The sequence below is a fragment of the Coregonus clupeaformis genome, chromosome 12, assembly GCF_020615455.1.
Source record: "Coregonus clupeaformis isolate EN_2021a chromosome 12, ASM2061545v1, whole genome shotgun sequence".
NCBI classification, from domain to species: domain Eukaryota; kingdom Metazoa; phylum Chordata; class Actinopteri; order Salmoniformes; family Salmonidae; genus Coregonus; species Coregonus clupeaformis.
Window position 1 is genome coordinate 14,421,521 of NC_059203.1, and position 16,962 is coordinate 14,438,482.

Consider the following 16,962-nt stretch of genomic DNA (forward strand, 5'->3'; position numbering starts at 1 on the left):
GGGTTATGGACTGGACCCATTGGACTCCAAATGGTATCATGTTAGGGTTATGGACTGGACCCACTGGACTCCAAATGGTATCATGTTAGGGTTATGGACTGGACCCACTGGACTCCAAATGGTATCATGTTAGGGTTATGGACTGGACCCATTGGACTCCAAATGGTATCATGTTAGGGTTATGGACTGGACCCACTGGACTCCAAATGGTATCATGTTAGGGTTATGGACTGGACCCACTGGACTCCAAATGGTATCATGTTAGGGTTATGGACTGGACCCATTGGACTCCAAATGGTATCATGTTAGGGTTATGGACTGGACCCACTGGACTCCAAATGGTATCATGTTAGGGTTATGGGCTGGACCCATTGGACTCCAAATGGTATCATGTTAGGGTTATGGACTGGACCCATTGGGCTCCAAATGGTATCATGTTAGGTTTATGGACTGGACCCACTGGACTCCAAATGGTATCATGTTAGGGTTATGGACTGGACCCACTGGACTCCAAATGGTATCATGTTAGGGTTATGGACTGGACCCATTGGACTCCAAATGGTATCATGTTAGGGTTATGGGCTGGACCCATTGGACTCCAAATGGTATCATGTTAGGGTTATGGACTGGACCCACTGGACTCCAAATGGTATCATGTTAGGGTTATGGACTGGACCCACTGGACTCCAAATGGTATCATGTTAGGGTTATGGCTGGACCCACTGGACTCCAAATGGTATCATGTTAGGGTTATGGACTGGACCCACTGGACTCCAAATGGTATCATGTTAGGGTTATGGACTGGACCCACTGGACTCCAAATGGTATCATGTTAGGGTTATGGACTGGACCCATTGGACTCCAAATGGTATCATGTTAGGGTTATGGACTGGACCCACTGGACTCCAAATGGTATCATGTTAGGGTTATGGACTGGACCCACTGGACTCCAAATGGTATCATGTTAGGGTTATGGACTGGACCCATTGGACTCCAAATGGTATCATGTTAGGGTTATGGGCTGGACCCATTGGACTCCAAATGGTATCATGTTAGGGTTATGGACTGGACCCACTGGACTCCAAATGGTATCATGTTAGGGTTATGGACTGGACCCACTGGACTCCAAATGGTATCATGTTAGGGTTATGGACTGGACCCACTGGACTCCAAATGGTATCATGTTAGGGTTATGGACTGGACCCACTGGACTCCAAATGGTATCATGTTAGGGTTATGGACTGGACCCATTGGACTCCAAATGGTATCATGTTAGGGTTATGGACTGGACCCATTGGACTCCAAATGGTATCATGTTAGGGTTATGGACTGGACCCACTGGACTACAAATGACCAACAATGTCACTTAAACCCTTTAAAGCCAACTTCCTATTGGAGCTAGAAGGTGCACTTTATACAGACTTACACACACATACTCCATGGACTTACAGCACACATGGAGGTGGTGAATCCCATATTCATTTTTCACTTGATCTTGATAGTCCCCACCTAGTAAGCCAAGCTGTTGTATATTAGCTGCAATCTATGGACCATCGATTGGGAATTATCCAAATAAAGTGTGAGCTAATCTAGAGCTTAGTTTTATCTTGTTGTGAATAGCTGCGGGACATCCTTCATACTCTGGTGTGGAACTCTGTGGTGTTTCTCTTGTGTTTCATTTAAAGGCTTTTAACAGCATCATCAACATCATTCCGGCTCTCTGCTTGGCTGGCTAAAGCAGAGAGAGGAAGACCCGCCCACTCCTTCATACCTGTAGCCCCCGCCCACTCCTCATACCTGTAGCCCCCGCCCACTCCTCATACCTGTAGACCCCGCCCACTCCTCATACCTGTAGCCCCCGCCCCCACCTGGTTTAGTCTTCTAGAACCTTTTTAGTAACTTTATTCTAGCTCTGTAGTAATCCTGTCCTAACCCTATAGACCTGTACTGTCTATAGTAGAGTACCTACGAGGACTCAGGTCTACCTCTCTAGGCATTAGCCGGTCCAAGGTGAGCACAGGTAAAAATACAATGGTAGTTATTAGATCCGTAGTGGTATTCTGTGTTCTAAAGTGGTATGATGCAAGTGTTCACATCCGAGAGGAGATCAGCCTGAGCCAAGGTGCTGTGGCAGATTTTTTGTTCATCTTTGTTCGTGTGAAAGGAGCATTGAATGAGAAGTTGTTCAGAGTGCAAGGTGATTTGTAGATTCTGTGCAGCAAGAGTACTCGGGCTGACTGTCTCCAACATGGGGAGTACCTTGATTTATAAAATGGTAACACAAATTATAATGGTATGATGGCTGATGATTGGTTCTCCATGGGACACTCCCTCTGATTGGGTGTGTAGAGCATGTGGGAGGGGCTTCACTAACCTGTTGATTGGCTGCCTCCAGGAGTCAGGCCTCAAGGTAAACCACCCAGCATCCTTTGCTGTACATCTGAACGGTGCCAAGGGAACCATCGACGCCAAGGTCCACTCACCCTCCGGAGCTCTGGAGGAATGTGCTGTGTCTCAACTGGAGCAAGGTGAGGCTTCCTACGGGGAATAATAATATGTCCCTCATTATGTTATATGTAAAGCTGTTGATATGTCCCTCATTATGTTATATGTAAAGCTGTTGATATGTCCCTCATTATGTTATATGTCTAGCTGTTGATATGTCCCTCATTATGTTATATGTAAAGCTGTTGATATGTCCCTCATTATGTTATATGTCTAGCTGTTGAAATGTCCCTCATTATGTTATATGTAAAGCTGTTGATGTGTCCCTCATTATGTTATGTCTAGCTGTTGATATGTCCCTCATTATGTTATATGTAAAGCTGTTGATATGTCCCTCATTATGTTATATGTATAGCTGTTGATATGTCCCTCATTATGTTATATGTCTAGCTGTTGATATGTCCCTCATTATGTTATATGTATAGCTGTTGATATGTCCCTCATTATGTTATATGTATAGCTGTTGATATGTCCCTCATTATGTTATATGTCTAGCTGTTGAAATGTCCCTCATTATGTTATATGTAAAGCTGTTGATATGTCCCTCATTATGTTATGTCTAGCTGTTGATATGTCCCTCATTATGTTATATGTAAAGCTGTTGATATGTCCCTCATTATGTTATATGTAAAGATGTTGATATGTCCCTCATTATGTTATATGTAAAGCTGTTGATATGTCCCTCATTATGTTATATGTAAAGCTGTTGATATGTCCCTCATTATGTTATATGTCTAGCTGTTGATATGTCCCTCATTATGTTATATGTCTAGCTGTTGATATGTCCCTCATTATGTTATATGTCTAGCTGTTGATATGTCCCTCATTATGTTATATGTAAAGATGTTGATATGTCCCTCATTATGTTATATGTCTAGCTGTTGATATGTCCCTCATTATGTTATATGTAAAGATGTTGATATGTCCCTCATTATGTTATATGTCTAGCTGTTGATATGTCCCTCATTATGTTATATGTAAAGATGTTGATATGTCCCTCATTATGTTATGTCTAGCTGTTGATATGTCCCTCATTATGTTATATGTAAAGCTGTTGATATGTCCCTCATTATGTTATATGTATAGCTGTTGATATGTCCCTCATTATGTTATATGTATAGCTGTTGATATGTCCCTCATTATGTTATATGTAAAGCTGTTGATATGTCCCTCATTATGTTATATGTATAGCTGTTGATATGTCCCTCATTATGTTATATGTCTAGCTGTTGATATGTCCCTCATTATGTTATATGTAAAGCTGTTGATATGTCCCTCATTATGTTATATGTATAGCTGTTGATATGCCCCTCATTATGTTATATGTATAGCTGTTGATATGTCCCTCATTATGTTATATGTAAAGCTGTTGATATGTCCCTCATTATGTTATATGTATAGCTGTTGATATGTCCCTCATTATGTTATATGTAAAGCTGTTGATATGTCCCTCATTATGTTATATGTCTAGCTGTTGATATGTCCCTCATTATGTTATATGTCTAGCTGTTGATATGTCCCTCATTATGTTATATGTCTAGCTGTTGATATGTCCCTCATTATGTTATATGTAAAGATGTTGATATGTCCCTCATTATGTTATATGTCTAGCTGTTGATATGTCCCTCATTATGTTATATGTAAAGATGTTGATATGTCCCTCATTATGTTATATGTCTAGCTGTTGATATGTCCCTCATTATGTTATATGTAAAGATGTTGATATGTCCCTCATTATGTTATGTCTAGCTGTTGATATGTCCCTCATTATGTTATATGTAAAGCTGTTGATATGTCCCTCATTATGTTATATGTATAGCTGTTGATATGTCCCTCATTATGTTATATGTATAGCTGTTGATATGTCCCTCATTATGTTATATGTATAGCTGTTGATATGTCCAGTCCCTCATTGGTATTGCCTTCAGAAAGTATTCACACCCCTTGACTTTTTTCCACATTTTGTTGTGTTACAACCTGAATTTAAAATGGACTAAATTGAGATTTGTTGTCACTGGCCTACGCACAATACCCCATAATGTCAAAGTGGAATTATGTTTTTTGAAATTTGTACAAATTAATTACAAATGTAAAGCTGAAGTAAGTATTCAACCCCTTTGTATGACAAGCCTAAATAAGTTGCATGGACATGATTTTTGAATGACTACCTCATCTCTGTACCCCACACGTACAATTGTTTGAAAGATCCCTCAGTCGAACAGTGAATTTCAAAACCAGATTCAACCACAATGACCAGGGAGATTTCCCAATGGCTCGCAAAGAAGGCCACCTATTGGTAGATTGGTAAAAAATAATGCAGACATTGAATATCCCCTTTGAGCACCTAGTCAATGTGGAATAAGTCAAGGGGAATACTTTCTGAAGGCTCAGTATATGTAGAGGTCCAATCCCTTATTAGGAGTCTTGATTAAAGCATTTATCCGTTCCCTCTCCCCCCAGATAAGTACGCTATCCGGTTCATCCCGCGTGAGAACGGGCTCCACTCCATCGATGTCAAGTTCAACGGCAGCCACATCCCCGGCAGCCCCTTCCAGGTGCGGGTGGGAGAGCCTGGGCAGAGCGGAGACGCAGGACTGGTCACTGCACACGGAGCTGGACTGGAGAGAGGGACCACAGGTGACCTTGTTATTGATACCACCTTACTCTAACCTTAACACAGCCTTTCTTCATTCTCTCCTAAGCAATGGGACTACTACTACTACTGTTATTATTACTACTATTACTATTACTACTACTACTACTACTACTTATTACTACTACTACCACCACTACTACTACCACCACTACTACTACCACTACTACTACTACCACTACTACTACTTATTACTACTACTACTACTACTACCACTACTTATTACTACTACTACTACTTATTACTATTACTACTACTACCACTACTACCACCTACTACTACTACTACTACTACTACTACTCCTCCCAACCCTCTCTCCCTCCATCTCTCTCTCTCCCTCCATCTCTCTCTCTCCCTCCATCTCTCTCTCTCCCTCCATCTCTCTCTCTCCCTCCATCTCTCTCTCTCCCTCCATCTCTCTCTCTCCCTCCATCTCTCTCTCTCCCTCCAGCTCTCTCTCTCTCCCTCCATCTCTCTCTCTCCCTCCATCTCTCTCTCTCCCTCCAGCTCTCTCTCTCCCTCCATCTCTCTCTCTCCCTCCAGCTCTCTCTCTCCCTCCATCTCTCTCTCTCCCTCCCATCTCTCTCTCCCTCCATCTCTCTCTCTCCTCCCATCTCTCTCTCCCTCCATCTCTCTCTCTCCCTCCATCTCTCTCTCTCCCTCCATCTCTCTCTCTCCCTCCCATCTCTCTCTCCCTCCATCTCTCTCTCTCCCTCCATCTCTCTCTCTCCTCCATCTCTCTCTCTCCCTCCATCTCTCTCTCTCCCTCCCATCTCTCTCTCTCCCTCCATCTCTCTCTCCCCTCCATCTCTCTCTCTCCCTCCACTCTCTCTCTCCTCTCTCCAGCTCTCTCTCTCCCTCCATCTCTCTCTCTCCCTCCAGCTCTCTCTCTCCCTCCATCTCTCTCTCTCCCTCCAGCTCTCTCTCTCCCTCCATCTCTCTCTCTCCATCTCTCTCTCCCTCCAGCTCTCTCTCTCCCTCCATCTCTCTCTCTCCCTCTCTCTCTCTCCCTCCATCTCTCTCTCTCCCTCCATCTCTCTCTCTCCCTCCATCTCTCTCTCCTCCCTCCATCTCTCTCTCTCCCTCCACTCTCTCTCTCCCTCCAGCTCTCTCTCTCCTCCCATCTCTCTCTCCCTCCAGCTCTCTCTCTCCCTCCATCTCTCTCTCTCCCTCCCATCTCTCTCTCCCTCCATCTCTCTCTCTCCCTCCATCTCTCTCTCTCCCTCCCATCTCTCTCTCTCCTCCCATCTCTCTCTCTCCCTCCAGCTCTCTCTCTCCCTCCATCTCTCTCTCTCCCTCCATCTCTCTCTCTCCCTCCAGCTCTCTCTCTCTCCTCCAGCCTCTCTCTCTCCCTCCATCTCTCTCTCTCCCTCCATCTCTCTCTCCCTCCATCTCTCTCCTCCCTCCATCTCTCTCTCTCCCTCCATCTCTCTCTCTCCCTCCATCTCTCTCTCTCCCTCCCTCTCTCTCTCTCCCTCCCATCTCTCTCTCCCTCCCATCTCTCTCTCCCTCCCATCTCTCTCTCTCCCTCCATCTCTCTCTCTCCCTCCAGCTCTCTCTCTCCCTCCAGCTCTCTCTCTCCCTCCATCTCTCTCTCCCTCCCATCTCTCTCTCTCCCTCCAGCTCTCTCTCTCCCTCCATCTCTCTCTCTCCCTCCCATCTCTCTCTCTCCCTCCATCTCTCTCTCTCCTCCAGCCCTCTCTCTCCCTCCCATCTCTCTCTCTCCTCCATCTCTCTCTCTCTCCCTCCAGCTCTCTCTCTCCCTCCAGCTCTCTCTCTCCCTCCAGCTCTCTCTCTCCCTCCATCTCTCTCTCCCTCCATCTCTCTCTCTCCCTCCATCTCTCTCTCTCCCTCCATCTCTCTCTCCCTCCATCTCTCTCTCTCCCTCCATCTCTCTCTCTCCCTCCATCTCTCTCTCTCCCTCCAGCTCTCTCTCTCCCTCCCATCTCTCTCTCCCCTCTCCCAGCCCCTCTCTCTCTCCCTCCCTCCATCTCTCTCTCTCCCTCATCTCTCTCTCTCCCTCCATCTCTCTCTCTCCCTCCAGCTCTCTCTCTCCCTCCCATCTCTCTCTCCCTCCCATCCCTCTCTCTCTCCCTCCCATCTCTCTCTCCCTCCATCTCTCTCTCTCCCTCATCTCTCTCTCTCCCTCCATCTCTCTCTCTCCCTCCATCTCTCTCTCTCCCTCCATCTCTCTCTCCCTCCATCTCTCTCTCTCCCTCCATCCCTCTCTCTCCCTCCATCTCTCTCTCTCTCTCTGTCTCTCTCTCTCCCTCCCATCTCTCTCTCCCTCCCAGCTCTCTCTCTCCCTCCATCTCTCTCTCTCCCTCCAGCTCTCTCTCCTCCTCCCTCCCATCTCTCTCTCCCTCCCATCTCTCTCTCCCTCCAGCTCTCTCTCTCCCTCCATCTCTCTCTCTCCCTCCCATCTCTCTCTCCCCCCCCAGCCCTCTCTCTCCCCCTCCATCTCTCTCTCTCCCTCCATCTCTCTCTCTCCCTCCATCTCTCTCTCTCCCTCCAGCTCTCTCTCTCCCTCCATCTCTCTCTCCTCCCATCCTATCTCTCTCTCTCCCTCCATCTCTCTCTCTCCCTCCAGCTCTCTCTCTCCCTCCAGCTCTCTCTCCCTCCCATCTCTCTCTCTCCCTCCATCTCTCTCTCTCCCTCATCTCTCTCTCTCCCTCCATCTCTCTCTCTCCCTCCAGCTCTCTCTCCCTCCCATCTCTCTCTCCCTCCCAGCCCTCTCTCTCCCTCCATCTCTCTCTCTCCCTCATCTCTCTCTCTCCCTCCAGCTCTCTCTCTCCCCTCCAGCTCTCTCTCTCCCTCCATCTCTCTCTCTCCCTCCATCTCTCTCTCTCTCTCTGTCTCTCTCTCTCCCTCCCATCTCTCTCTCCCTCCCAGCCCTCTCTCTCCCTCCATCTCTCTCTCTCCCTCCATCTCTCTCTCTCTCTCTGCTCTCTCTCTCCCTCCCATCTCTCTCTCCCTCCCAGCTCTCTCTCTCCCTCCATCTCTCTCTCTCCCTCCAGCTCTCTCTCTCCCTCCCATCTCTCTCTCCCTCCCATCTCTCTCTCCCTCCAGCTCTCTCTCTCCCTCCATCTCTCTCTCTCCCTCCCATCTCTCTCTCCCTCCCATCCCTCTCTCTCCCTCCATCTCTCTCTCTCCTCCATCTCTCTCTCTCCCTCATCTCTCTCTCCTCCCTCTCTCTCCCTCCATCTCTCTCTCCCTCCATCTCTCTCTCTCCCTCCATCTCTCTCTCTCCCTCCATCTCTCTCTCTCCCTCCAGCTCTCTCTCTCCCTCCAGCTCTCTCTCCCTCCATCTCTCTCTCTCCCTCCATCTCTCTCTCTCCCTCCATCTCTCTCTCTCCCTCCATCTCTCTCTCTCCCTCCATCTCTCTCTCTCCCTCCCATCTCTCTCTCCCTCCATCCCTCTCTCTCCCTCCATCCCTCTCTCTCCCTCCATCTCTCTCTCTCTCTCCGTCTCTCTCTCCCTCCCATATCTCTCTCCCTCCCAGCTCTCTCTCTCCCTCCATCTCTCTCTCTCCCTCCCATCTCTCTCTCCCTCCCATCTCTCTCTCCCTCCCATCTCTCTCTCCCTCCAGCTCTCTATCTCCCTCCAGCTCTCTATCTCCCTCCATCTCTCTCTCTCCCTCCCATCTCTCTCTCCCTCCCATCTCTCTCTCCTCCCAGCTCTCTCTCTCCCTCCATCTCTCTCTCTCCCTCTCATCTCTCTCTCTCTCCTCCAGCTCTCTCTCTCCCTCCATCTCTCTCTCTCCCTCCATCTCTCTCTCTCCCTCCATCTCTCTCTCCCTCCATCTCTCTCTCCCTCCCATCTCTCTCTCCCTCCATCTCTCTCTCTCCCTCCATCTCTCTCTCTCCCTCCATCTCTCTCTCTCCCTCCAGCTCTCTCTCTCCCTCCAGCTCTCTCTCTCCCTCCATCTCTCTCTCTCCCTCCATCTCTCTCTCTCCCTCCATCTCTCTCTCTCCCTCCATCTCTCTCTCTCCCTCCAGCTCTCTCCCTCTCTCCCTCCATCTCTCTCTCCTCTCTCTCTCTCTCTCCCTCTCCCTCCATCTCTCCCTCTCCCTCCTCTCTCTCCCTCCATCCCTGGTTATTGTGTTAATAGTCAGATTAGATCAGATCTGGATCATGTTACCCAGTTTGTTATATATGGATCTGATCCAAGCACGTCGTCAGTCAGTGGTTTCTAAGGCGTGTTTTATTTAATTGTCTGCACACAGACGCTCACCATCACATCCTGGTAACACGTTCATGTGTCCACATGAAACTAGTGTTATGTTACTGTTTGGGTTATAATGTAATAGTAATCTCTATTCCTGTTTCTGTATCTAGCCCAGTGTGAGGGCTGCGTCCCAACTGGGCTACTGTTGACCAGAGCCCGTGACATTGAAAAACAACAAGCCATACATTCACTGACACTCTGAAACATAATCTCTTTAAAAACTGCCGCGATGCAATGTCAATGTTACGTCTAGAAAACGTAACAAACATTCCTCGATCAGTGTTGAACACAGATTTCAATAACAAGCAATGAAACACAATGGAGTAGAAAAGGCCAGAGGTCTGGATAACACCTGGCGCCACATAACCATAGGGCTGCGTCCCAAATGGTTTCCCGTTTCCTACATAGGGCGATCGTCAGAAAGTAGTGTGCTGTGAGCCCTAGTTAAAAGTAGTGCACTATGTAGGGAATAGGGTGCCATTTTGGAACGCAACCAATGTTTATGAGAGCTGTAGCGTTTGAATGGAGGGTGAAGAAGAACAGGCTTGTTATGGAGGAAACATAAATCAGGTCGTTACGGTGGTCTGGTGGCCTCATGGTCTGAACTCCCAGCCTTTATATTCTCTATATATAGTGCGCTACTTTTGACTAGGGCCCATAGGGATCTGGTTATAAGTAGTGCACTACGTAGGGAATAGGGTGGCATTTGGGAAGCAGACCCAGCTCTGTACAGACGACCTGGGTTCAAATACTATTCTAAATCATTTCAAATAATTAAGCTGGGCTTGATTGAGCTTGACTGGCAGCGCTGGGTATATACAGTAGATACTGCCCAGGCAGCGCTGGATATATACACTACATACTACAGTAGATACTGCCCAGGCAGCGCTGGGTATATACACTACATACTACAGTAGATACTGCCCAGGCAGCGCTGGATATATACACTACATACAACAGTAGATACTGCCCAGGCAGCGCTGGGTATATACACTACATACTACAGTAGATACTGCCCAGGCAGCGCTGGATATATACACTACATACTACAGTAGATACTGCCCAGGCAGCGCTGGATATATACACTACATACTACAGTAGATACTGCCCAGGCAGCGCTGGATATATACACTACATACTACAGTAGATACTGCCCAGGCAGCGCTGGATATATACAGTAGATACTGCCCAGGCAGCGCTGGATATATACAGTAGATACTGCCCAGGCAGCGCTGGATATATACACTACATACTACAGTAGATACTGCCCAGGCAGCGCTGGATATATACACTACATACTACAGTAGATACTGCCCAGGCAGGGCTGGATATATACACTACATACTACAGTGATACTGCCCAGGCGGGATATAACAGTAGATACTGCCCAGGCAGCGCTGGATATATACACTACATACTACAGTAGATACTGCCCAGGCAGCGCTGGATATATACAGTAGATACTGCCCAGGCAGCGCTGGATATATACACTACATACTACAGTAGATACTGCCCAGGCAGCGCTGGATATATACAGTAGATACTGCCCAGGCAGCGCTGGGTATATACACTACATACTACAGTAGATACTGCCCAGGCAGCGCTGGATATATACACTACATACTACAGTAGATACTGCCCAGGCAGCGCTGGATATATACACTACATACTACAGTAGATACTGCCCAGGCAGCGCTGGATATATACACTACATACTACAGTAGATACTGCCCAGGCAGCGCTGGATATATACACTACATACTACAGTAGATACTGCCCAGGCAGCGCTGGGTATATACAGTAGATACTACAGTAGATCAGTGTCAGACAGATTTATATATTTTATGTTTAGTGAGCGGACATGCCAGATAGACAGACAGGTTTATACCTCTTCTTCTGATCTCAGTACAGTACATATGTCTGTGTGAGGTTAAATCATTGGAGTATGGGTGTGGATGAGTCACATGGTAACAATAGTAGATCCAGATATATATATATATATATATATATATATATATATATATATTACACACACCTCAGGCCCAAATAAATGGAAAGGGTAAGTAAGGACTGTGGATCTGGAACTGATTGTGACATATGGCTGGATCTACTGAACAGATGGCCTGGGACTTGGGGTTTCCCTCAGCATAACACCTCTTGGGTTCTGAAAACACCTGACAAACTTTCATTTTGGAGTGTAACGTCTCTTTAACCTTGTCCTAACCAATATTCAAACCTCCTGCGGGCCGGATTCTGCTCCACCCCTGTCCTAAACCTACCTTAACCCTCTCTCTGTCTTGTCTCTAGGCCAGCAGTCAGAGTTCATCATCAACAACACCAAGGCGGGCCCCGGGGCCCTGGCGGTGACCATCGAGGGCCCGTCCAAGGTCAAGATGGACTGCCAGGAGTGTCCGGAGGGATACAAGGTCCAGTACACCCCCATGGCCCCCGGGAACTACCTGGTTTCCATCAAATATGGAGGACCCAACCACATCACTGGCAGCCCCTTCAAGGCCAAAGTCACAGGTAGGTCTGCAATAGAACGTCTTAACTAGGTCTGCAATAGAACGTCTTAACTAGGTCTGCAATAAAAAGTCTTAACTAGGTCTGCAATAGAAAGTCTTAACTAGGTCTGCAATAGAAAGTCTTAACTAGGTCTGCAATAGAACGTCTTAACTAGGTCTGCAATAGAACGTCTTAACTAGGTCTGCAATAGAACGTCTTAACTAGGTCTGCAATAGAACGTCTTAACTAGGTCTGCAATAGAACGTCTTAACTAGGTCTGCAATAGAACGTCTTAACTAGGTCTGCAATAGAACGTCTTAACTAGGTCTGCAATAGAACGTCTTAACTAGGTCTGCAATAGAACGTCTTAACTAGGTCTGCAATAGAACGTCTTAACTAGGTCTGCAATAGAAGGTCTTAACTAGGTCTGCAATAGAAGGTCTTAACTAGGTCTGCAATAGAACGTCTTAACTAGGTCTGCAATAGAACGTCTTAACTAGGTCTGCAATAGAAGGTCTTAACTAGGTCTGCAATAGAAGGTCTTAACTAGGTCTGCAATAGAAAGTCTTAACTAGGTCTGCAATAGAACGTCTTAACTAGGTCTGCAATAGAGCCCTATTCCCTATGGAGTGCACTACTTTTTACCAGGGCCATAGGGAATAGGGTGCCTTTTCAGACACAGGTTATTGACTTGAATCAATCTCTTCCCTCCTCTCAGGTCAGCGCCTGGTGAATGTGAGTAACGCCAGTGAGACGTCGTCCTTGATGGTGGAGCCGGTAACCAAATCATCCATGACCAACTCCCACAGCGCCCTGCCTCGCTCTGCCTCCGACGCAAGTAAGGTGGTCACCCGTGGCCCAGGGCTCAGCAAGGCCTACCTGGGCCAGAGGGCCAGCTTCTCTGTCGACTGCAGCAAGGCTGGTGAGGAGACATTATATTACTGAAAGCGACTTTGGGTCCTTGAAAAGTCCCTATTATTATTATTATTATTATTATTTATTATTATTATTATTATTATTATAAAGATTATTATAACTATTGTTATTATAATGATTGTTATTATTTATTACTATTATTATTTATTATTATTATTGTAACATTATTATTATAACTTATTGTTATTATTATTATTATTAGTTATGACAGGCTACATGACAGACTTGTTTGGCTACTAGATTTGGGTTAGAATGTGGTTACTGTGCTGGATCCCTCTGGTTACTGGGCTGGATCCCTCTGGTTACTGGGCTGGATCCCTCTGGTTACTGGGCTGGATCCCTCTGGTTACTGGGCTGGATCCCTCTGGTTACTGGGCTGGATCCCTCTGGTTACTGGGCTGGATCCCTCTGGTTACTGGGCTGGATCCCTCTGGTTACTGGGCTGGATCCCTCTGGTTACTGGGCTGGATCCCTCTGTTTCTTACTAATATTGTCATAGTACTGTGTCATCTGTAATGCGACGTAGTAGAGCATTCCAATGCTGCTTTGTACATTGGTTCTGGGTAACATATGCATTGGCAACATAATCAATCTCGATCAGTTAATCAACAAATAAATCATGTAATCTCTGTGTCCTGTAGGTAAGAACATGTTGCTGGTGGGAGTCCACGGCCCCCACATCCCCTGTGAGGAGGTATCAGTCAAACACATGGGCAACATGCAGTACAACGTCTCCTATATCCTCAAGGAGAAGGGCAACTACGTCCTGGCTGTCAAGTGGGGTGAGGACCACATCCCCGGCTCCCCCTTCCATGTCACCGTCCCCTAGAGACCTGGGGGAAGTCCCAAATGGCACCCTATTCCCTATGTAGTGCACTACTTTGACCAGTACTGCATGAGGAATAGGGTGCACCTTACTGTCCTCTATTCACCCCTATCCCATCTGTCTACCAGACTGTCGAGGGGAGGAGCTACATATTTGTTGTTAAAACACAGAACCCCTTCCTTCCACACTTAATTAATACACCCAATATTATGAATGGAAAAATTTGCACTCAACAATATTTTATAATATACTTTAAGAAAATTGATGATATTGTTATCGACTCATTTTACATAAATATGTCAAACAGGTTAACAGAACCCAAATGATTAAGTCAAGACTAAGTTTTATTTACTACTGATGGTTGTGGTCCTAAGAATGTACAGCAACACTATAGATGTTATCCTATGTTTTTAGCCTAACCACCTATGATTCCAGGTCCAACTACGCTAACTGCTGCACAAGATAACTATTCAATCAATCTCTAATTGTTCTGCTTCTTCAAACTGCTGTTTTTTTTTTTGGACTGGACTGTGATGTCTATGTGACTGTCTTTATGTATGGTGGGTTAAAATGCGCTCTGCAAAAGCTGGAATGTCCTGGGTTTGAACTGTCGTATTCAGATATGTTCTGGGTTTGAACTGTCGTATTCAGATATGTTCTGGGTTTGAACTGTCGTATTCAGATATGTTCTGGGTTTGAACTGTCGTATTCAGATATGTTCTTGGTTTAAGCTCTTACGTGTTGTAGCCATGTGTGTACCGTAGGTAAAGAGATGCAACTGAACTAAATGGTAGTCTACTCTCTTAACAATGGACTTTGTAGTAATCTGACTGGTTTCTGTTCAGCTTTTGAATTTGAACTTAAACTGTGTACGTCAACTCTTCTCTTACCAAAAAACTGTCTGTCTGTCTCGAGGACTATGCCTTCCCTGTCCTTTATAACCTGTATCTTCAGCAATAACTATTTTGAGAAATAAAGATGTATTTGTACTTCTGATGTCTGTTGTGTGTTATTATTTTGCTTAGTCAGTGCTAGTTTAGATACACAAGGGATTCAAGTCTTTTTGTAAAAGTGTTTTTAAAAGAGAGAGCTTTTGTCATTTTGTATTAGTATTGGGTGGCTTAATGTGAAAATACATGCCCAGAAATGATGTACATTTGATGGTTAAAATAAACTGGTTGTGCGGGAGGACCCTCCACAACAAGCTGGTCTGTGGCTTACTGACACCCATCTCCTATTAGAGTATTCACAACGTTATGGACAATATGCACATTGGAATGAATAGGAAGACGGCCCAGCAATTATAATATGGACTGTGTTCGGAGATGGTGACGTAGAACACATGGTGGTGACGTGGAACACATGGTGGTGACGTGGAACACATGGTGGTGACGTGGAACACATGGTGGTGACGTAGAACACATGGTGGTGACGTAGAACACATGGTGGTGACGTGGAACACATGGTGGTGACGTGGAACACATGGTGGTGACGTGGAACACATGGTGGTGACGTAGAACACATGATGGTGACGTAGAACACATGATGGTGACGTAGAACACATGGTGGTGACGTAGAACACATGGTGGTGACGTAGAACACATGGTGGTGACGTAGAACACATGGTGGTGACGTAGAACACATGATGGTGATGTGGAACACAAGATGGTGATGTAGAACACATGATGGTGACGTGGAACACATGATGGTGACGTGGAACACAAGATGGTGACGTGGAACACAAGATGGTGACGTGGAACACAAGATGGTGACGTGGAACACTATGGTGACGTGGAACACAAGATGGTGTTGTAGAACACATACATGAAACAGTGCCTTCAGAAAGTATGCACAGACCTTGACTTTTTCCACATTTTGTTGTTACAGCCTGAATTTTAAATTGATTCAATTGAGATTGTCACTGGCCTATACCCCATAATGTTTTTACAAATTAAAAATTAAAAGCTGAAATGTCTTGATTCATTAAGTATTCAACCCTTTTGTTATGGCAAGCCTAAATACATTCAGGAGTAAAAATGTGCTTAGAAAGTCAGATAAGTTGCATGGACTCACTCTGTGTGCATAATAGTGTTACACCTGATTTTTTTGAATTATCTGTACCCCACACATAAAATGATCTGTAAGGTCCCTCAGTCGAGCAGTGAATTTCAAACACAGATTCAACCACAAAGACTAGGGAGGTATTCCAATGCCTCGCAAAGAAGGGCATCTATTGGTAGATGGGTAAAAAGCAAATATTGAATATCCCTTTGAGCATGGTGAAGTTATTAATTACACTTTGGATTGTGTATCAATACACCCAGTCACTACAAAGATAAAGGCATCTTTCCTGACTCCGTTGCCGGAGAGGAAGGAAACTGCTCAGGGATTTCACAAGTTGAATGGCTGTGATATGAGAAAACGGAGGATGAATCAACAACGTTGTACACTGAAATTGTTGCATGTGGCGTTTATTGTGTTACAGTTACAGGAAATGTGTCAATTGAAATGAATAAATTAGGCCCTGATCTATGGATTTCACATGACTGGGAATACAGATACACTACATGACCAAAAGTATGTGGGCACCTGCTCGTTAAGATTTCCCTTCACTGGAACGAAGGGTCCTAGCCCGAACCATGAAAAACAGCCCCAGACCATTATTCCTCCTCCACCAAACTTTACAGTTGGCACTATGCATTGGGGCAGGTAGCGTTCTCCTGGCATCCGCCAAACCCAGATTCGTCCATCGGACTGCCAGATGGTGAAGCGTGATTCATCACTCCAGAGAACGCATTTCCACTGCTCCAGAGTCCAATGGCGGCGAGCTTTACACCACTCCAGCCGACGCTTAGCATTGCGCATGGTGATCTTAGGCTTGTGTGCGGCTGCTCGGCCATGGAAACGCATTTCATGAAGCTCCCGACAAACAGTTATTGTCCTGACGTTGCTTCCAGAGGCAGTTTGGAATTCGGTAGTGAGTGTTGCAACTGAGGACAGATGATTTGTACGCGCTTCAGCACTCGGCGGTCCCGTTCTGTGAGCTTGTGTGGCCTACCACTTCGCGGCTGAGCCGTTGTTGCTCTTAGACGTTTCCACTTCACAATAACAGCATTTACATTTGACCAGGTCAGCTCTAGCAGGGCAGAAATTTGACGAACTGACTTGTTGGAAAGGTGGCATCCTATGACGGTGCCACTTTGAAAGTCACTGGGCTCTTCAGTAAGGCCATTCTACTGCCAATGTTTGTCTATGGAGATTGCATGGCTGTGTGCTCGATTTTTACACCTGTCAGCAACGGGTGTGGC

At 46.0% G+C, this 16,962-nt stretch overlaps 1 protein-coding gene across 2 annotated transcripts in view; it reads left to right on the forward strand.

The window, feature by feature from the left end:
- LOC121577861 (filamin-B) overlaps nt 1-14,643 on the forward strand; it is a 183,395-nt gene extending 168,752 nt beyond the window's left edge. For both annotated transcript variants that reach the window (XM_041891803.2, XM_041891804.2), the window contains 5 exons: nt 2,396-2,528; nt 4,966-5,142; nt 11,695-11,913; nt 12,611-12,814; nt 13,470-14,643. In XM_041891803.2, coding sequence (XP_041747737.1) covers nt 2,396-2,528; nt 4,966-5,142; nt 11,695-11,913; nt 12,611-12,814; nt 13,470-13,657 — 921 coding nt within the window. In that variant the 3' untranslated portion in view covers nt 13,658-14,643. The remainder of the gene's footprint in view (nt 1-2,395; nt 2,529-4,965; nt 5,143-11,694; nt 11,914-12,610; nt 12,815-13,469) is intronic.
- The last annotated feature ends 2,319 nt before the right edge of the window (nt 14,644-16,962 follow it).